Genomic DNA, 13,983 nt, shown 5'->3' with positions numbered 1-13,983 from the left:
CACTTCTTCCATGACTCACTGGGCACCATAAGCCCTTCACCTCTGACTGCACATGCCCGGGTTAGCAAGAGGACCACTGACGCCATTTCAACGCTCCTCCCTTGGCTCCCGAGGTCCCCTTGACTCAGTGAGATTGCTTGGGTCTCTGCCCTCACGTGGAACAGCAACAGAGACTGCTGAGAGGTAGATTCTGGAGGGATGCAGAATGCCCATGTCTCAGGATGAGAGTAAGAGGACCAGGGCTGGGGTAGGAACCCGGGAGATGGGGCTACAAACCCAGGGCAAGCAAGGATCCACTGCCCTCAGAAGGCAGCTTCCTTGTTGCAATCATCCTCCTGGTGCTACAGAGGCAGCGGGAGAGAGGACAGGGGAGTTAGCTGGGCCATGGGGCTTGATGACATGGTGGTTCTGTGTCTCAGCCCCTCTATTTACTAGCCCTGATGTCTCCCTCTTCATGACCTATCCCCTCACAGGTGTAGTTGAATTGGGCAGTAAAGGGGGTGGAATCGGGGGCGTTGGGGCGGGGGGGGAACTGAGGCATCACAGGGAGGGTTTTTGTAAGAGCCTCTCCCACAGTGTTGGGTGTTTGGCACAGGAACCAAGTTGATCATCGTGGGTGAGTCTCTTCCTCTAACCTTCTTTACTTGATTCTCCCATGTCTTGAGCAGATTCATGCTTTTTTGCCATTTTTGTGTTTTGTGTGTATCTGAGTTAGACATTGATGCAGACACAGGTCTGAGGAATCCCTGACTTCTTTCCAGCCCTTCAAACACCCCTCCTCTAGTGCCTCTAGGTGTTTCTCACCAGCGCTTCCTTTGTAACCAGGCTGGTAGAGAAAGGGCAGGATTCGTTTGGGCCACACCATTCCCTCTACAAGCCATGCGGGGCCTTCAGATATCATCTGCCTCATCCTCCCCCTGCAATATTCCTTCAGGCTCCCTGGTCTATGGGGAATCCCTAAGGGCCCTGCTCGGGGTGAGCACTGAGGAGACTCTAGAGACCGTGCAGCTCTCGGGTGAGGGAGGGGAGACCGTAGAGGAGAGACTGTGGACTGAGTTTGCCAAGACCAGGAGTGTCGGGGCCCAGATCCAAACAGGGTGACCAGAGTGGATCTCTGTGTCATCAAGTGGCTTCCCTGTATAGAATATTCAGTGTCCATGACTTCTACACCCAAGAAGGAGGGAGGACAGATGAGACAGTTCTAAGCCCAGACTTGCTGACAGTCATTACGACAGGCTGTGAGGACAAGGTGCACCCAGGGTTCCCTAAGAGGCTGCAGACAGCAGTCCATGGAGCCATCCGTGACAGAACTTTGGGGAGGTAGACATCACAAAGGACCAATAGTCCTTTCAAATGCATGCAGACAACGGAGAACCCGTGCAGACAGATTTCTTCCACTTTCAAATGCTTTCTTTGATGAGACACCATTGACATAAGGGAATTGAGGGATGCTGACCTCAGGACACACCTCCAGCATCCCTGGGAACCTGTGTCAGGTCAGAAATGTCCCACAGAGGACCCGACAGCAGAGGCAGAGTGCTCTCATCAGAGATGAATAACACCTCCTGGTAGGATGTCAGGAGGAGCCAGAGCAAGGAGCAAGGGCAAACTTCAGTGGAAGTGATAGGAGAGGGTCCAGGTCAGGAGCTCAGGGACGAATGGCAGTTTTTGGAACAGCATCACTAATTCATCCTCAGGCTTCTCAAGTAACAAGCTCTCGGGCCCTACTCTGACCTGGGTCTGGCACAATTGACTTCACCCACCAAGAGATTTCAAAAGAAAAGTAACAAACACCTCCCTGCCTACACAACGTTCTGACTCACAGTGACTCTGAGGACAGGGCAAAAGGGGTGAAACTCCCCTCTTTCTACCACAGGGCAGCAGGTGGTTTCAAAATGCTGCCTGGGGTTACCTGGCAAACTCGTGGACTGGCCTCATAACTCATGAAACCACCAGAGCACTGCCACGGAGATCCCAGTCCACACCTCTGTGGAACGGGATCTCACGATCACCTAACCATCACCCTGTGCAGGTGGGCCCACGGCCGCCCCCAGGATGTCTCTGTTCCCGCCATCCGCTGAGGAGCTCCAAGCCAACAAGGCCACGCTGGTGTGTTTCATCAATGACTTCTACCCACGTGACCTGAGAGTCGCCTGGAAGGGAGATGGCCAACCCATCACCCAGGGCGTGGAGACCACCCAGCCCTCCAAGCAGAGCAACAACAAGTATGCCGTCAGCAGCTACCTGACCCTCACGCCCGCCCAGTGGAGATCTCGCCAGACGTACACCTGCCAGGTCACGCACCAGGACAAGACCTACGAGAAGAAGGTGGCCCCCGCAGAGTGTGCTTAGGACACACTTGCCCCCTCCAAGTAGAGTCCCAAACCCCTGCCCGGGTTGGAGTCATCCCAAACACATACCCCTTCCCCAAATCTCCACTGTATCCTTCAAGCCCTTGTCTGGCACCAGTTCAGACTCGGCTCTGTTCCTAGCCCCACCCCATGTCTTTTTCTGCACAATAAAGATCTTGTGTTTATCATCTGACATGGACAATGTCTCAGTGTATCTCTGGGGAGGGCCTCTGAGGAAGTTTCTAGGTAGAAGACAGTGCCATGTGATTTCCCCCACAATACCCAAGAACGTTGAATATGCTTCAAGTACTGGGAGACCCATGACATCTGAGATTGTCAATACTGATGTTAGCTGAGCAGCAGTCCCTGTCCACTCAGGAATGCCATCAACTGAGGGAGCCCACAGTGCGTGGGGAACTCTGAAAATTACATCAGGGAGTGAGGAGGAGGAAGTCATGGGTCCTGGGCACACAGGGAACACACCGTGGGAGGAAAGGATCTCTTGAGCCAACACCAGAATCTGACCTTGCGGTTCACTATCTTGGTCCTGTCATAGATCCAAGGCAACAGCACATGAACCTGGGAGAGGTGTGTGGTATTCCTTCGCAATGATGGATGCACATATATGAACATGCCATTTCTGTGTGTGTGTGCTTGAGCGCTCACTATGTGTATGAACTAAATGAAGACATTGCCAACACCTACAGGAGAGAAACAGGGGCTAATCTAGAAGGACTCTGCACCATCGAGGTCCATGACCCAGGTGGTGGAACTTTTGTAAAGAGAAGTGTAAGGTTTGTGTGATACACACATTCCTGTGTAGTGTGCTTTGGGGCGAGGGGTTGGGGCAGGTGTTGGTTGTCATGTGATTGGTCAGCAGCTCCTGCAGCATTTCATCTAAAGTTATCCTTTCTCCACTCCTCCTTTAACTCTTTAGACAAACATTGTTGACTGGCTCGTCAGGTGACCGGGAGTTAATTGGGTGAAAGGAAGATGCAGGGACACAGCAATGGGACGAACCACCAGGATACGGGGTGGAAGAAACAACCGAAGGGCATTCAAAAGTGCGTTGCTAGCTGGCTGCATTTTGATATCCAACATGTAAAGCCCAATGAACTCACACTAACGAAATGCAATGATCCACTCGCGTCGTTTTTGAGCATCCACTCTGGAGTTGACTCTTGGTCTCCTTTGATTTATTTGGCATCAGTTGCATTTAATATGATTTATAAGCATCTTGCTTGACACAGGGTGGCTTTGCGAAACACTTTTCAATCCTGTTAGATCTCAGTGGCTCCGGTTTGCTACACTGACAATATGTTGCTCACCCATCAGGTTGCCTGCCGCCCTCAACACTGGTACCCACAGATCGTCCATGGCATTGGGATTCCACGCAGAGCGAGGGAGAGTTGGAAGGCACAATTGGACCTAATACAATCCCTCTGTGAGAATTCCAGTGTCCACACCCACCTAGCAATGGGAACCTGTTTTCACCTACAAGGGGCAGGGATATTCCACGTCTCCCAGGAGGACTTAGGAGGTCATTAACCACAAGAACTACGGAGCTGATGACTCCCAGATAAAGACAAAGTGAGATGGAGATTGAAGGATGTTTCCCATGGCCAGTGAACCCCAAGGTAGTCTGCCCCTCACTACGTAGACCAGATGCCTCAGTGAACACAGTCGAAACCCACCTCATGTTGCGTCAATACCTACAGGTGTGTCACCTTCATAGACAGAGACACTTGCTCCAGGCTATGGGACTGCTCTCATCCGGGTAATGTACAACCCACCCACCCAACATGCCCCCCCATTTCAAGAACTTATTCCCCTTCCTAAGCGACGTACCATAGGGAAGCCAGATCCTAGATGAAAAGCCCCTCCAGGGCTCATCCATCCAAGGAAGGCCCTATGAACAAGTAGTCCCCTCCCATCACAGCTGAGTGTGATGATGGATGTGTGTTCTGATCACTGAGCAGATGCCCCACAGTGACAGGGGCCAAGGATTCCCCATCACAGCTGCAGATGGTTGGGGGACACGGTGGGGGAGGAGACAGGAGAAGTGTGAGAGTCAGGGTTTTGGTATGAGCTTGTGTCACAGTGTGACATCTTCGGACCTGGAACCCAGGTGACCGTCACAGGTGAGTCTCTTTTCCTCCTCCTTCCAAATATCCAATGCTCTTTTCTGCTCTGCGTGCTGTTGGTGGTGGTGGTGGTGGTGGTGCTTCGGGCCTGGGTTGTGTCCGACTGTGGTCTGCTGGTCCCCTAGGAGCAGGCACAGAGGACAATTGCCTCCTCTCCCTGTGCTCACTCTCCGCTTCCTCTGACAGGTGACCATAAGGCCTCACCTCTGACCCCACAGGTCAGGGAAAGCCTCATGACCCCTGCTGCCTCTCTGTCCACTGGGAAGTTGGGATCCTAAGATTACTCTGCTCAATGCTCCTCCCTTAGCTGCGGAGGGTCCCCCAAAATCTGAGATTTCTTGGCTCTCCTACTTTATGTGGAAGAGGGGGCAGAGACAGCAGAGGTAGACCCTGTAGTGATGCAGAATTCTCCTATCTCATGATGAGAATAAGAGAAACAAGGCTGGGCTAGGAACTGGGGGAGATGGAACTACAGATCCAGGGCAGGGAAAGACACACTGCCCTCAGAGGACTGCTTCACAGTTGTGATCAGCCATCTGGTACTACAGAGGCAGCAGGTGCCAGGACAGGGGAGGGAGCTGGGCCCATGTGCCTTGCTGACATGGTGGCTCTGTGTCTCAGACCCACTATTTATGAATCCGGATGCTGTTCTTCAGGGATGTCTCCTTCTGGATGACCTGTCCCCTCACAGCTGTGGTGGGCTGGGCAGTAAGTGGCAGGCATACACTGGGGCATTGCAGGGAGGGTTTTTGTAACAGCCTGTACCACAGTGTATCGTGTTCGGATCAGGAACCACGTTGACCGTCGTAGGTGAGTCTCTTCCTCTAGTCTGCTTTACTTGTTTCCCCATGTTTTGAGCAAATCCGTGCTGTGTTGCCATTTCTGTGTTTTTTCTCTGAGTTAGACATTGACTCGGGTACTGGTCTCTGCACATCCTGGCCTCTTCCCTGCCCGTCAAACACCCCTCCTTGTGCCTCTAGCTGGTCCTTACCAGGGCTTCCCTTGTGACCAGGCTGCTGGAGGGTGAACAGGATGAGCTTACAACTCCCCGTTCTCCCCAAAGGCCACGCTGGTCCCTCAGATGGCATCTGTCCCATCCTACCCCTTATCCCCCTGTATTCCATCAGCCTCCCTGGTCTATGGGAAAGCCCTAAGATCCCCTCTCAGGGTGACCACTGAGGAGACTCTAGAGAACCCGCCGCTCTCAGGTGGGAGACGGGGACCATAGAGGGAGATTCTGGACTGGGCTTCCCGAGACAGGAGTGCTGGGCCCAGATCCAAGAGGGTGACCTTGTAGAGCTCTCCCCGCCATCAAAGGGCTGCCCTGTATAGAATGTTGACCATCTATGACTTCAACACCCAGGAAGGAGGGAGGACAGATGAGCCCCTAGTACAAGTTAGGAGGACACTGTGGACCCAGGTTTCCCTATGGACTCTCCTCCACCACCATGCACACACACAGGAGTCCCTGAGGTCCTTGTTGACAGAGGTTTGGGGATGGAACCTTCAAATAGGACCAGCAGTCTTTTCAAATGGATGCGGATAAGGGAGATCCCACCCACACAGATTTCTTCAAACTTCAAATTCTTTCTTTGATGAGACACCATTCAGGAAAGAGGGTTAAGGGATATTGATCCCCAGGACACACCCCAGGTATCCCTGGGAACCTGTGTCACATCAGGAATGTCCCTCAGTGGACCCAACAGCAGAGGCAGAGAGCTCTGATCACATGCTCAGGACAGAGCCTGGCAGGATGTCAGGAGGAGGCAGGGCAAAGAGCAAGGAGCAAGGACAAGCTTGGGTGCAAGAGATAAGACAGGGTCCAGGTTCAGGGCTGCAGGGAGGAATGGCAGTTCTTGGAAAAACATCACTGATGCACCCTCGGGCTCTGTTCAAGTAACAAGCTCCCAGGCCCTTCTCTGACCTGGTGTGGGAGAATTGACTTGACCCACCAAGAGATTTCAAAAGAAAAACGCAAAAATCCTCTCTGCCTATGTAACGCTCTGACTCACAGTGACTCTGAGGACAGGGCAGATGGGTTGAAAGCCCCCTTTTTCTCCCGTAGAGCAGCAGGTGGTTTCAAAATGCTTCCTGGGGTTACCTGGCCAACCTGTGGCCTGGCCTTACAACTCACAAAACCACCAGAGCACTCCCACAGAGATCCTGGTCCACACCTCCTGTGGACCGGGTTCTCACGACCACCGAACCATCACCCTGTGCAGGTGGGCCCACATCCGCCCCCAGGATGTCTCTGTTCCCGCCATCCGCTGAGGAGCTCCAAGCCAACAAGGCCACGCTGGTGTGTTTCATCAATGACTTCTACGCACGTGACCTGAGAGTCACCTGGCAGGGAGATGGCCAACCCATCGCCCAGGGCGTGGAGACCACCCAGCCCTCCAAGCAGAGCAACAACAAGTATGCCGCCAGCAGCTACCTGACCCTCACGCCCGCCCAGTGGAGATCTCGCCAGACGTACACCTGCCAGGTCACGCACCAGGACAAGACCTACGAGAAGAAGGTGGCCCCCGCAGAGTGTGCTTAGGACACACTTGCCCCCACCCAGTAGGGTCCCCAAGAGCTGCCGAGGTTGCAATTCTCCCAACCACATACCCCTTCCCCAAATCTCCACTGTATCCTTCAAGCTCTAGTCTGGCACCAGTTCAGACTCGGCTCTGTTCCTAGCCCCACCCCATGTCTTTTTCTGCACAATAAAGATCTTATGTTTATCATCTGACATGGACAATGTCTCAGTGTGTCTCTGGGGAGGGCCTCTGAGGAAGTTTCTAGGTAGAAGACAGTGCCATGTGATTTCCCCCACAATACCCAAGAACGTTGAATATGCTTCAAGTACTGGGGGATCCATGACATCTGAGACTGTCACTACTTATGTGAGCTGAGCAGCAGTCCCTGTCCACTCAGGAATGCCATCAACTGAGGGAGCCCACAGTGCGTGGGGGACTCTGAAAATTACATCAGGGAGTGAGGAGGAGGAAGTCATGGGTGCTGGGCACACAGGGAACACACCGTGGGAGGAAAGGATCTCTTGAGCCAACACCAGAATCTGACTTTGCGGTTCACTCTCTTGGTCCTGTCATAGATCCAAGGCAACAGCACATGAACCTGGGAGAGGTGTGTGGTATTCCTTCACCATGATGGATGCACATATATGAACATGCCATTTCTGTGTGTGTGTGTGAGTGTGTGTGTGTGCTTGAGTGCTCACGATGTGTATGAACTAAATGAAGACATTGCCAACACCTACAGGAGAGAAACAGGTGCATACCTTGGTGCATATCATGGTGACCCCCTCTAGTACCTTAAAAAGACCCACAAGTGCTTCTCAAGGCATAGAACTTACGGGCACATTAATTACATGACACCAGAGGGAGGCTGACACACACACACGTTTCCTCTGTGCTTGAAGCTTGTGGTGTGTGGAGGATCAGGTCAGGTCAGCACCGGGCTGAGGGCTCCTCCATGACACGTTCACTGCTATAGAATTCTCCAAGATGGCCTGTTGACCACTCAGCTACTTCATGGTCTCAATAGTGTTGTCCTTTCCAGCGAGTCTTACACTTGGAAATATATAGTGATTGATGTGCTTCACATGGGCTTCATTCTCTCAGCGTGTACTTATTGAAGCTTTTCTGTGTTTGTGTGTGTACCAGTGGGAGTTTTTGACTCAATTCTTGTTAATCCACGACTTAGAGTGCAATGTGTGCATACAACCAACCTCGGCTTTTTAATAGAGTTATTGTCATTTCTTCCACGTAGAATTCAATTCCACGATTCAAAAATGCCCATCCATTCCACAACTGTCACCACAATCAATCCCAAAATTGTTTCTTCTTCCTTGAAAGCGTTGTTACCCAGGGGATCATTTTTATCCTTGTGACCAAAATAACAAAACAATCTCCAATCGGAGTAGTAGCACACGTATAATTCAGTGCTGTGATTATACGCTTCTGTGTACATCCATTGGTAATATCCTTTTACTAATCATGCCACCACCACAAAAATAACCTCAAGGCCCACAACAAATAACGCTTCCTCCTTCACCCACGGTAAGTATTGTTCAAGATTGCCTGATTTCATGTTTCTATTTCATTCAGCATTTTCTAGGAATATGGGAAGCTTCTCTGTCCAGGAATCCCTGGGTTCAGGCTCTTCTCTGTACCACTCTATAGGCTCAGGTCTAGCCAGATTTCCGGGGTAGAAGTGGGGTCATGATAGGTGGGGAGGAAGCACTAAACAAGGAGAGGAGAGTAATATTTCATCGGTTTTATACTACACTCTAACTGACTCATTGCTCCGTGTGCCCCTTCAGTAAGGGGGTGTCCTATTGCCTACAACTAGTCTCTAGGATTTAATTGTTATTTCTCCTGAGAGTAGTGGACTCATGCAATATTGGTCCACTGGGATGGTCAGGCATCACTCAGCATAATGGCCTCCAGGTCCTTCCTCATCGTGTCTGCTTCCTGATTCCAACCGTGTTTCCTTGGAATGCACGTAAACCCATTCACACGAGAGCTGGTTTATCCATTCACCTACGGTTATGACATCTTGATTTCTTCTAGACTTAGCCCTTTGGGGATAAACCTGTCACAAGCGTGCAGGGTTGTGTGACCATGGGTTTTCCAATCATTTGGGTCAACCTTTGGGAGTGCTAATGTTGGATCACACAGGAAACGCTGGTTTAGCTTGGTAGGTGAGACCTTGCTGGCTTCTAAAGGCTTGTATCATGTTTATTCCCCACTGTGGGGAATGAGTATTCCTGTTGCTTCATTTGCTGCACCGGTATATGATGTCACTCTTGTAGATCTTATCCACTGTAATACGTGCTTTGTAGTGTGCCCGATTTTGACATTGTAATTCCGTAATGATGGCGGGGGGTGCGCATCCTCCACATGCTGACTTTCCACCTGCGCCTCCTGTTGGTGAGGTGTCTGTTCGGTTAAGGACCCAGGCTTCTTACACTGTTGGCTTCCTTCATATGGGGGTTGAAGCACGTTTTCCTTCGCTTCACATGCACATCTTTCATCAGAAATGTGTGTTTGAGAAGATGTGTTCCCTATCACATCAATTACTTTGTCGTTACTTTGATAGTAACAATTCTAAGTATATTTTCAATGATAAAGGAATCAGACGTACCCCTTTGTGCATTTATTCATCACACTTGTTCTCAAATAGACTGGCACCCAGATTCTCAGGTGTTAATCTAGAAGGACTCTGCACCATCGAGGTCCACGACCCAGGTGGAGGAACCTTTGTAAAGAGAAGTGTAAGGTTTGTGTGATACACACATTCCTGTGTTGTGTGCTTAGGGGCGAGGAGTTGGGGCAGGTGTTGGTTGTCATGTGATTGGCCAGCAGCTCCTGCAGCATTTCATCTAAAGTTATCCTTTCTCCACTCCTCCTTTAACTCTTTAGACAAACATTGTTGACTGGCTCGTCAGGTGACCGGGGGTTAATTGGGTGAAAGGAAGATGCAGGGACACAGCAATGGGACGAACCACCAGGATACGGGGTGGAAGAAACAACCGAAGGGCATTCAAAAGTGCGTTGCTAGCTGGCTGCATTTTGATATCCAACATGTAAAGCCCAATGAACTCACACTAACGAAATGCAATGATCCACTCGCGTCGTTTTTGAGCATCCAATCTGGAGTTGACTCTTGGTCTCCTTTGATTTATTTGGCATCAGTTGCATTTAATATGATTTATAAGCATCTTGCTTGACACAGGGTGGCTTTGGGGAACACTTTTCAATCCTGTTAGATCTCAGTGGCTCCGGTTTGCTACACTGACAACATGTTGCGCACGCATCAGGTTGCCTGCCGCCCTCAACACTGGTACCCACGGATGGTCCACGGCACTGGGATTCCACGCAGAGTGAGGGAGAGTTGGAAGGGCACAATTGCAGCTAATACAATCCCTCTGGGAGAATTCCAAAGTCCACACCCACCTAGCAATGGGAACCTGTTTTCACCTACAAGGGGCAGGGATATTCCACGTCTCCCAGGAGGACATAGGAGGTCATTGACCACAAGGACTACAGAGCTGATGACTCCCAGATAAAGACAAAGTGAGATGGAGATTGAAGGAAGTTTCCCATGGCCAGTGAACCCCAAGGTAGTCTGCCCCTCACTAGGTAGACCAGATGCCTCAGTGAACACAGTCGAAACCCACCTCATGTTGCGTCAATACCTACAGGTGTGTCACCTTCATAGACAGAGACACCTGCTCCAGGCTATGGGACTGCTCTCATTCGGGTAATGTACAACCCACCCACCCAACACACCCCCCCATTTCAAGAACTTATTCCCCTTCCTAAGCGACGTACCATAGGGAAGCCAGATCCTAGATGAAAAACCCCTCCGGGGTCATCCATCCCAGGAAGGCCCTATGAACAAGTAGTCCCCTCCCATCACAGCTGAGTGTGATGATGGATGTGTGTTCTGATCACTGAGCAGATGCACCACAGTGACAGGGGCCAAGGAATCCCCATCACAGCTGCAGATGGTTGGGGGACACGGTGGGGGAGGAGACAGGAGATGTGAGAGTCAGGGTTTTGGTATGAGCTTGTGTCACAGTGTGACATCTTCGGACCTGGAACCCAGGTGATCGTCACAGGTGAGTCTCTTTTCCTCCTCCTTCCAAATATCCAATGCTCTTTCTGCTCTGCGTGCTGTTGGTGGTGGTGGTGGTGGTGGTGCTACGGGCCTGGGTTGTGTCCGACTGAGTCTGCTGGTCCTCTAGGAGCAGGCACAGAGGACAATTGCCTCCTCTCCCTGTGCTCACTCTCCGCTTCCTCTGACAGGTGACCATAAGGCCTCACCTCTGACCCCACAGGTCAGGGAAAGCCACATGACCCCTGCTGCCTCTCTGTCCACTGGGTAGTTGGGATCCTAAGATTACTCTGCTCAGTGCTCCTCCCTTAGCTGCGGAGGGTCCCCCAAAATCTGAGATTTCTTGGCTCTCCTACGTTATGTGGAAGAGGGGGCAGATACAGCAGAGGTAGACCCTGTAGTGATGCAGAATTCTCCTATCTCATGATGAGAATAAGAGAAACAAGGCTGGGCTAGGAACTGGGGGAGATGGGGCTACAGATCCAGGGCATTGGAAGACCCACTGCCCTCAGAGGACTGCTTCACAGTTGTGATCAGCCATCTGGTACGACAGAGGCAGCAGGTGCCAGGACAGGGGAGGGAGCTGGGCCCATGTGCCTTGCTGACATGGTGGCTCTGTGTCTCAGACCCACTATTTATGAATCCGGATGCTGTTCTTCAGGGATGTCTCCTTCTGGATGACCTGTCCCCTCACAGCTGTGGTGGGCTGGGCAGTAAGTGGCAGGCGTACACTGGGGCATTGCAGGGAGGGTTTTTGTAAGAGCCTGTACCACAGTGTTGGGTGTTCGGCTCAGGAACCACGTTGACCGTCGTAGGTGAGTCACTTCCTCTAGTCCGCTTTACTTGTTTCCCCATGTTTTGAGCAAATCCGTGCTGTGTTGCCATTTCTGTGTTTTTTCTCTGAGTTAGACATTGACTCAGGTACTGCTCTCTGCAAACCCTGGCCTCTTCCCTGCCCTTCAAACACCCCTCCTTGTGCCTCTAGCTGGTCCTTACCAGGGCTTCCCTTGTGACCAGGCTGCTGGAGGGTGAACAGGATGAGCTTACAACTCCCCGTTCTCCCCAAAGGCCACGCTGGTCCCTCAGATGGCATCTGTCCCATCCTACCCCTTATCCCCCAGTATTCCATCAGCCTCCCTGGTCTGTGGGAAAGCCCTAAGATCCCCTCTCAGGGTGACCACTGAGGAGACTCTAGAGAACCCGCCGCTCTCAGGTGAGAGACGAGGACCATAGAGGGAAATTCTGGACTGGGCTTCCCGAGACAGGAGTGCTGGGCCCAGATCCAAGAGGGTGACCTTGTAGAGCTCTCCCCGCCATCAAGGGGCTGCCCTGTATAGAATGTTGACCATCTATGACTTCAACACCCAGGAAGGAGGGAGGTCAGATGAGCCCCTAGTACAAGTTAGGAGGACACTGTGGACCCAGGTTTCCCTATGGACCCTCCTCCACCACCATGCACACACACAGGAGTCCCTGAGGTCCTTGTTGACAGAGGTTTGGGGATGGAACCTTCAAATAGGACCAGCAGTCTTTTCAAAGGGATGCGGATAAGGGAGATCCCACCCACACAGATTTCTTCAAACTTCAAATTCTTTCTTTGATGAGACACCATTCAGGAAAGAGGGTTAAGGGATGTTGATCCCCAGGACACACCCCAGGTATCCCTGGGAACCTGTGTCACATCAGGAATGTCCCTCAGTGGACCCAACAGCAGAGGCAGAGAGCTCTGATCACATGCTGAGGACAGAGCCTGGCAGAATGTCAGGAGGAGGCAGGGCAAAGAGCAAGGAGCAAGGACAAGCTTGGGTGCAAGAGATGAGACAGGGTCCAGGTTCAGGGCTGCAGGGAGGAATGGCAGTTCTTGGAAAAACATCACTGATGCACCCTCGGGCTCTGTTCAAGTAACAAGCTCCCAGGCCCTTCTCTGACCTGGTGTGGGAGAATTGACTTGACTCACCAAGAGATTTCAAAAGAAAAACGCAAAAATCCTCTCTGCCTATGTAACGCTCTGACTCACAGTGACTCTGAGGACAGGGCAGATGGGTTGAAAGCCCCCTTTTTCTCCCGTAGAGCAGCAGGTGGTTTCAAAATGCTTCCTGGGGTTACCTGGCCAACCTGTGGCCTGGCCTCACAACTCACAAAACCACCAGAGCACTCCCACAGAGATCCTGGTCCACACCTCCTGTGGACCGGGTTCTCACGACCACCGAACCATCACCCTGTGCAGGTGGGCCCACATCCGCCCCCAGGATGTCTCTGTTCCCGCCATCCGCTGAGGAGCTCCAAGCCAACAAGGCCACGCTGGTGTGTTTCATCAATGACTTCTACCCACGTGACCTGAGAGTCGCCTGGAAAGGAGATGGCCAACCCATCACCCAGGGCGTGGAGACAACCCAGCCCTCCAAGCAGAGCAACAACAAGTATGCCGTCAGCAGCTACCTGACCCTCACGCCCGCCCAATGGAGATCTCGCCAGACGTACATCTGCCAGGTCACGCACCAGGACAAGACCTACGAGAAGAAGGTGGCCCCTGCAGAGTGTGCTTAGGACACACTTGCCCCCTCCAAGTAGAGTCCCCAACACCTGCCCGGGTGGAGTTCTCCCAACCACATACCCCTTCCCCAAATCTCCACTGTCTCCTTCAAGCTCTAGTCTGGTACCAGTCCAGACTCGGCTGTGTTCCTAGCCCCACCCCATGTCTTTTTCTGCACAATAAAGATCTTATGTTTATCATCTGACATGGACAATGTCTCAGTGTATCTCTGGGGAGGGCCTCTGAGGAAGTTTCTAGGTAGAAGACAGTGCCGTGTGATCTCCCCCACAATACCCAAGAACGTTGAATATGCTTCATGTACTGGGAG

General features: G+C 51.8%; 1 protein-coding gene and 1 pseudogene across 1 annotated transcript; both read left to right on the top strand.

Annotated features, from left to right (window-relative positions):
- Nucleotides 1-205: 205 nt before the first annotated feature.
- LOC142429650 (immunoglobulin lambda constant 6-like) lies at nt 206-2,352 on the top strand (annotated as a pseudogene).
- Nucleotides 2,353-6,740: 4,388 nt separating this feature from the next.
- LOC142429649 (immunoglobulin lambda-1 light chain-like) lies at nt 6,741-13,669 on the top strand. The gene is made up of 5 exons (XM_075534673.1): nt 6,741-7,013; nt 11,087-11,126; nt 11,314-11,345; nt 11,898-11,937; nt 13,350-13,669. Exons 1-5 carry the CDS (start codon nt 6,741-6,743, stop codon nt 13,667-13,669), a joined length of 705 nt encoding a protein of 234 aa, XP_075390788.1.
- Nucleotides 13,670-13,983: the final 314 nt, after the last annotated feature.

Source organism: Tenrec ecaudatus, chromosome 16 (assembly GCF_050624435.1).
Source record: "Tenrec ecaudatus isolate mTenEca1 chromosome 16, mTenEca1.hap1, whole genome shotgun sequence".
Lineage (NCBI taxonomy): Eukaryota > Metazoa > Chordata > Mammalia > Afrosoricida > Tenrecidae > Tenrec > Tenrec ecaudatus.
Note: the sequence above shows the minus strand (reverse complement) of the source record. Positions and strands in the feature narration are given on the sequence as shown.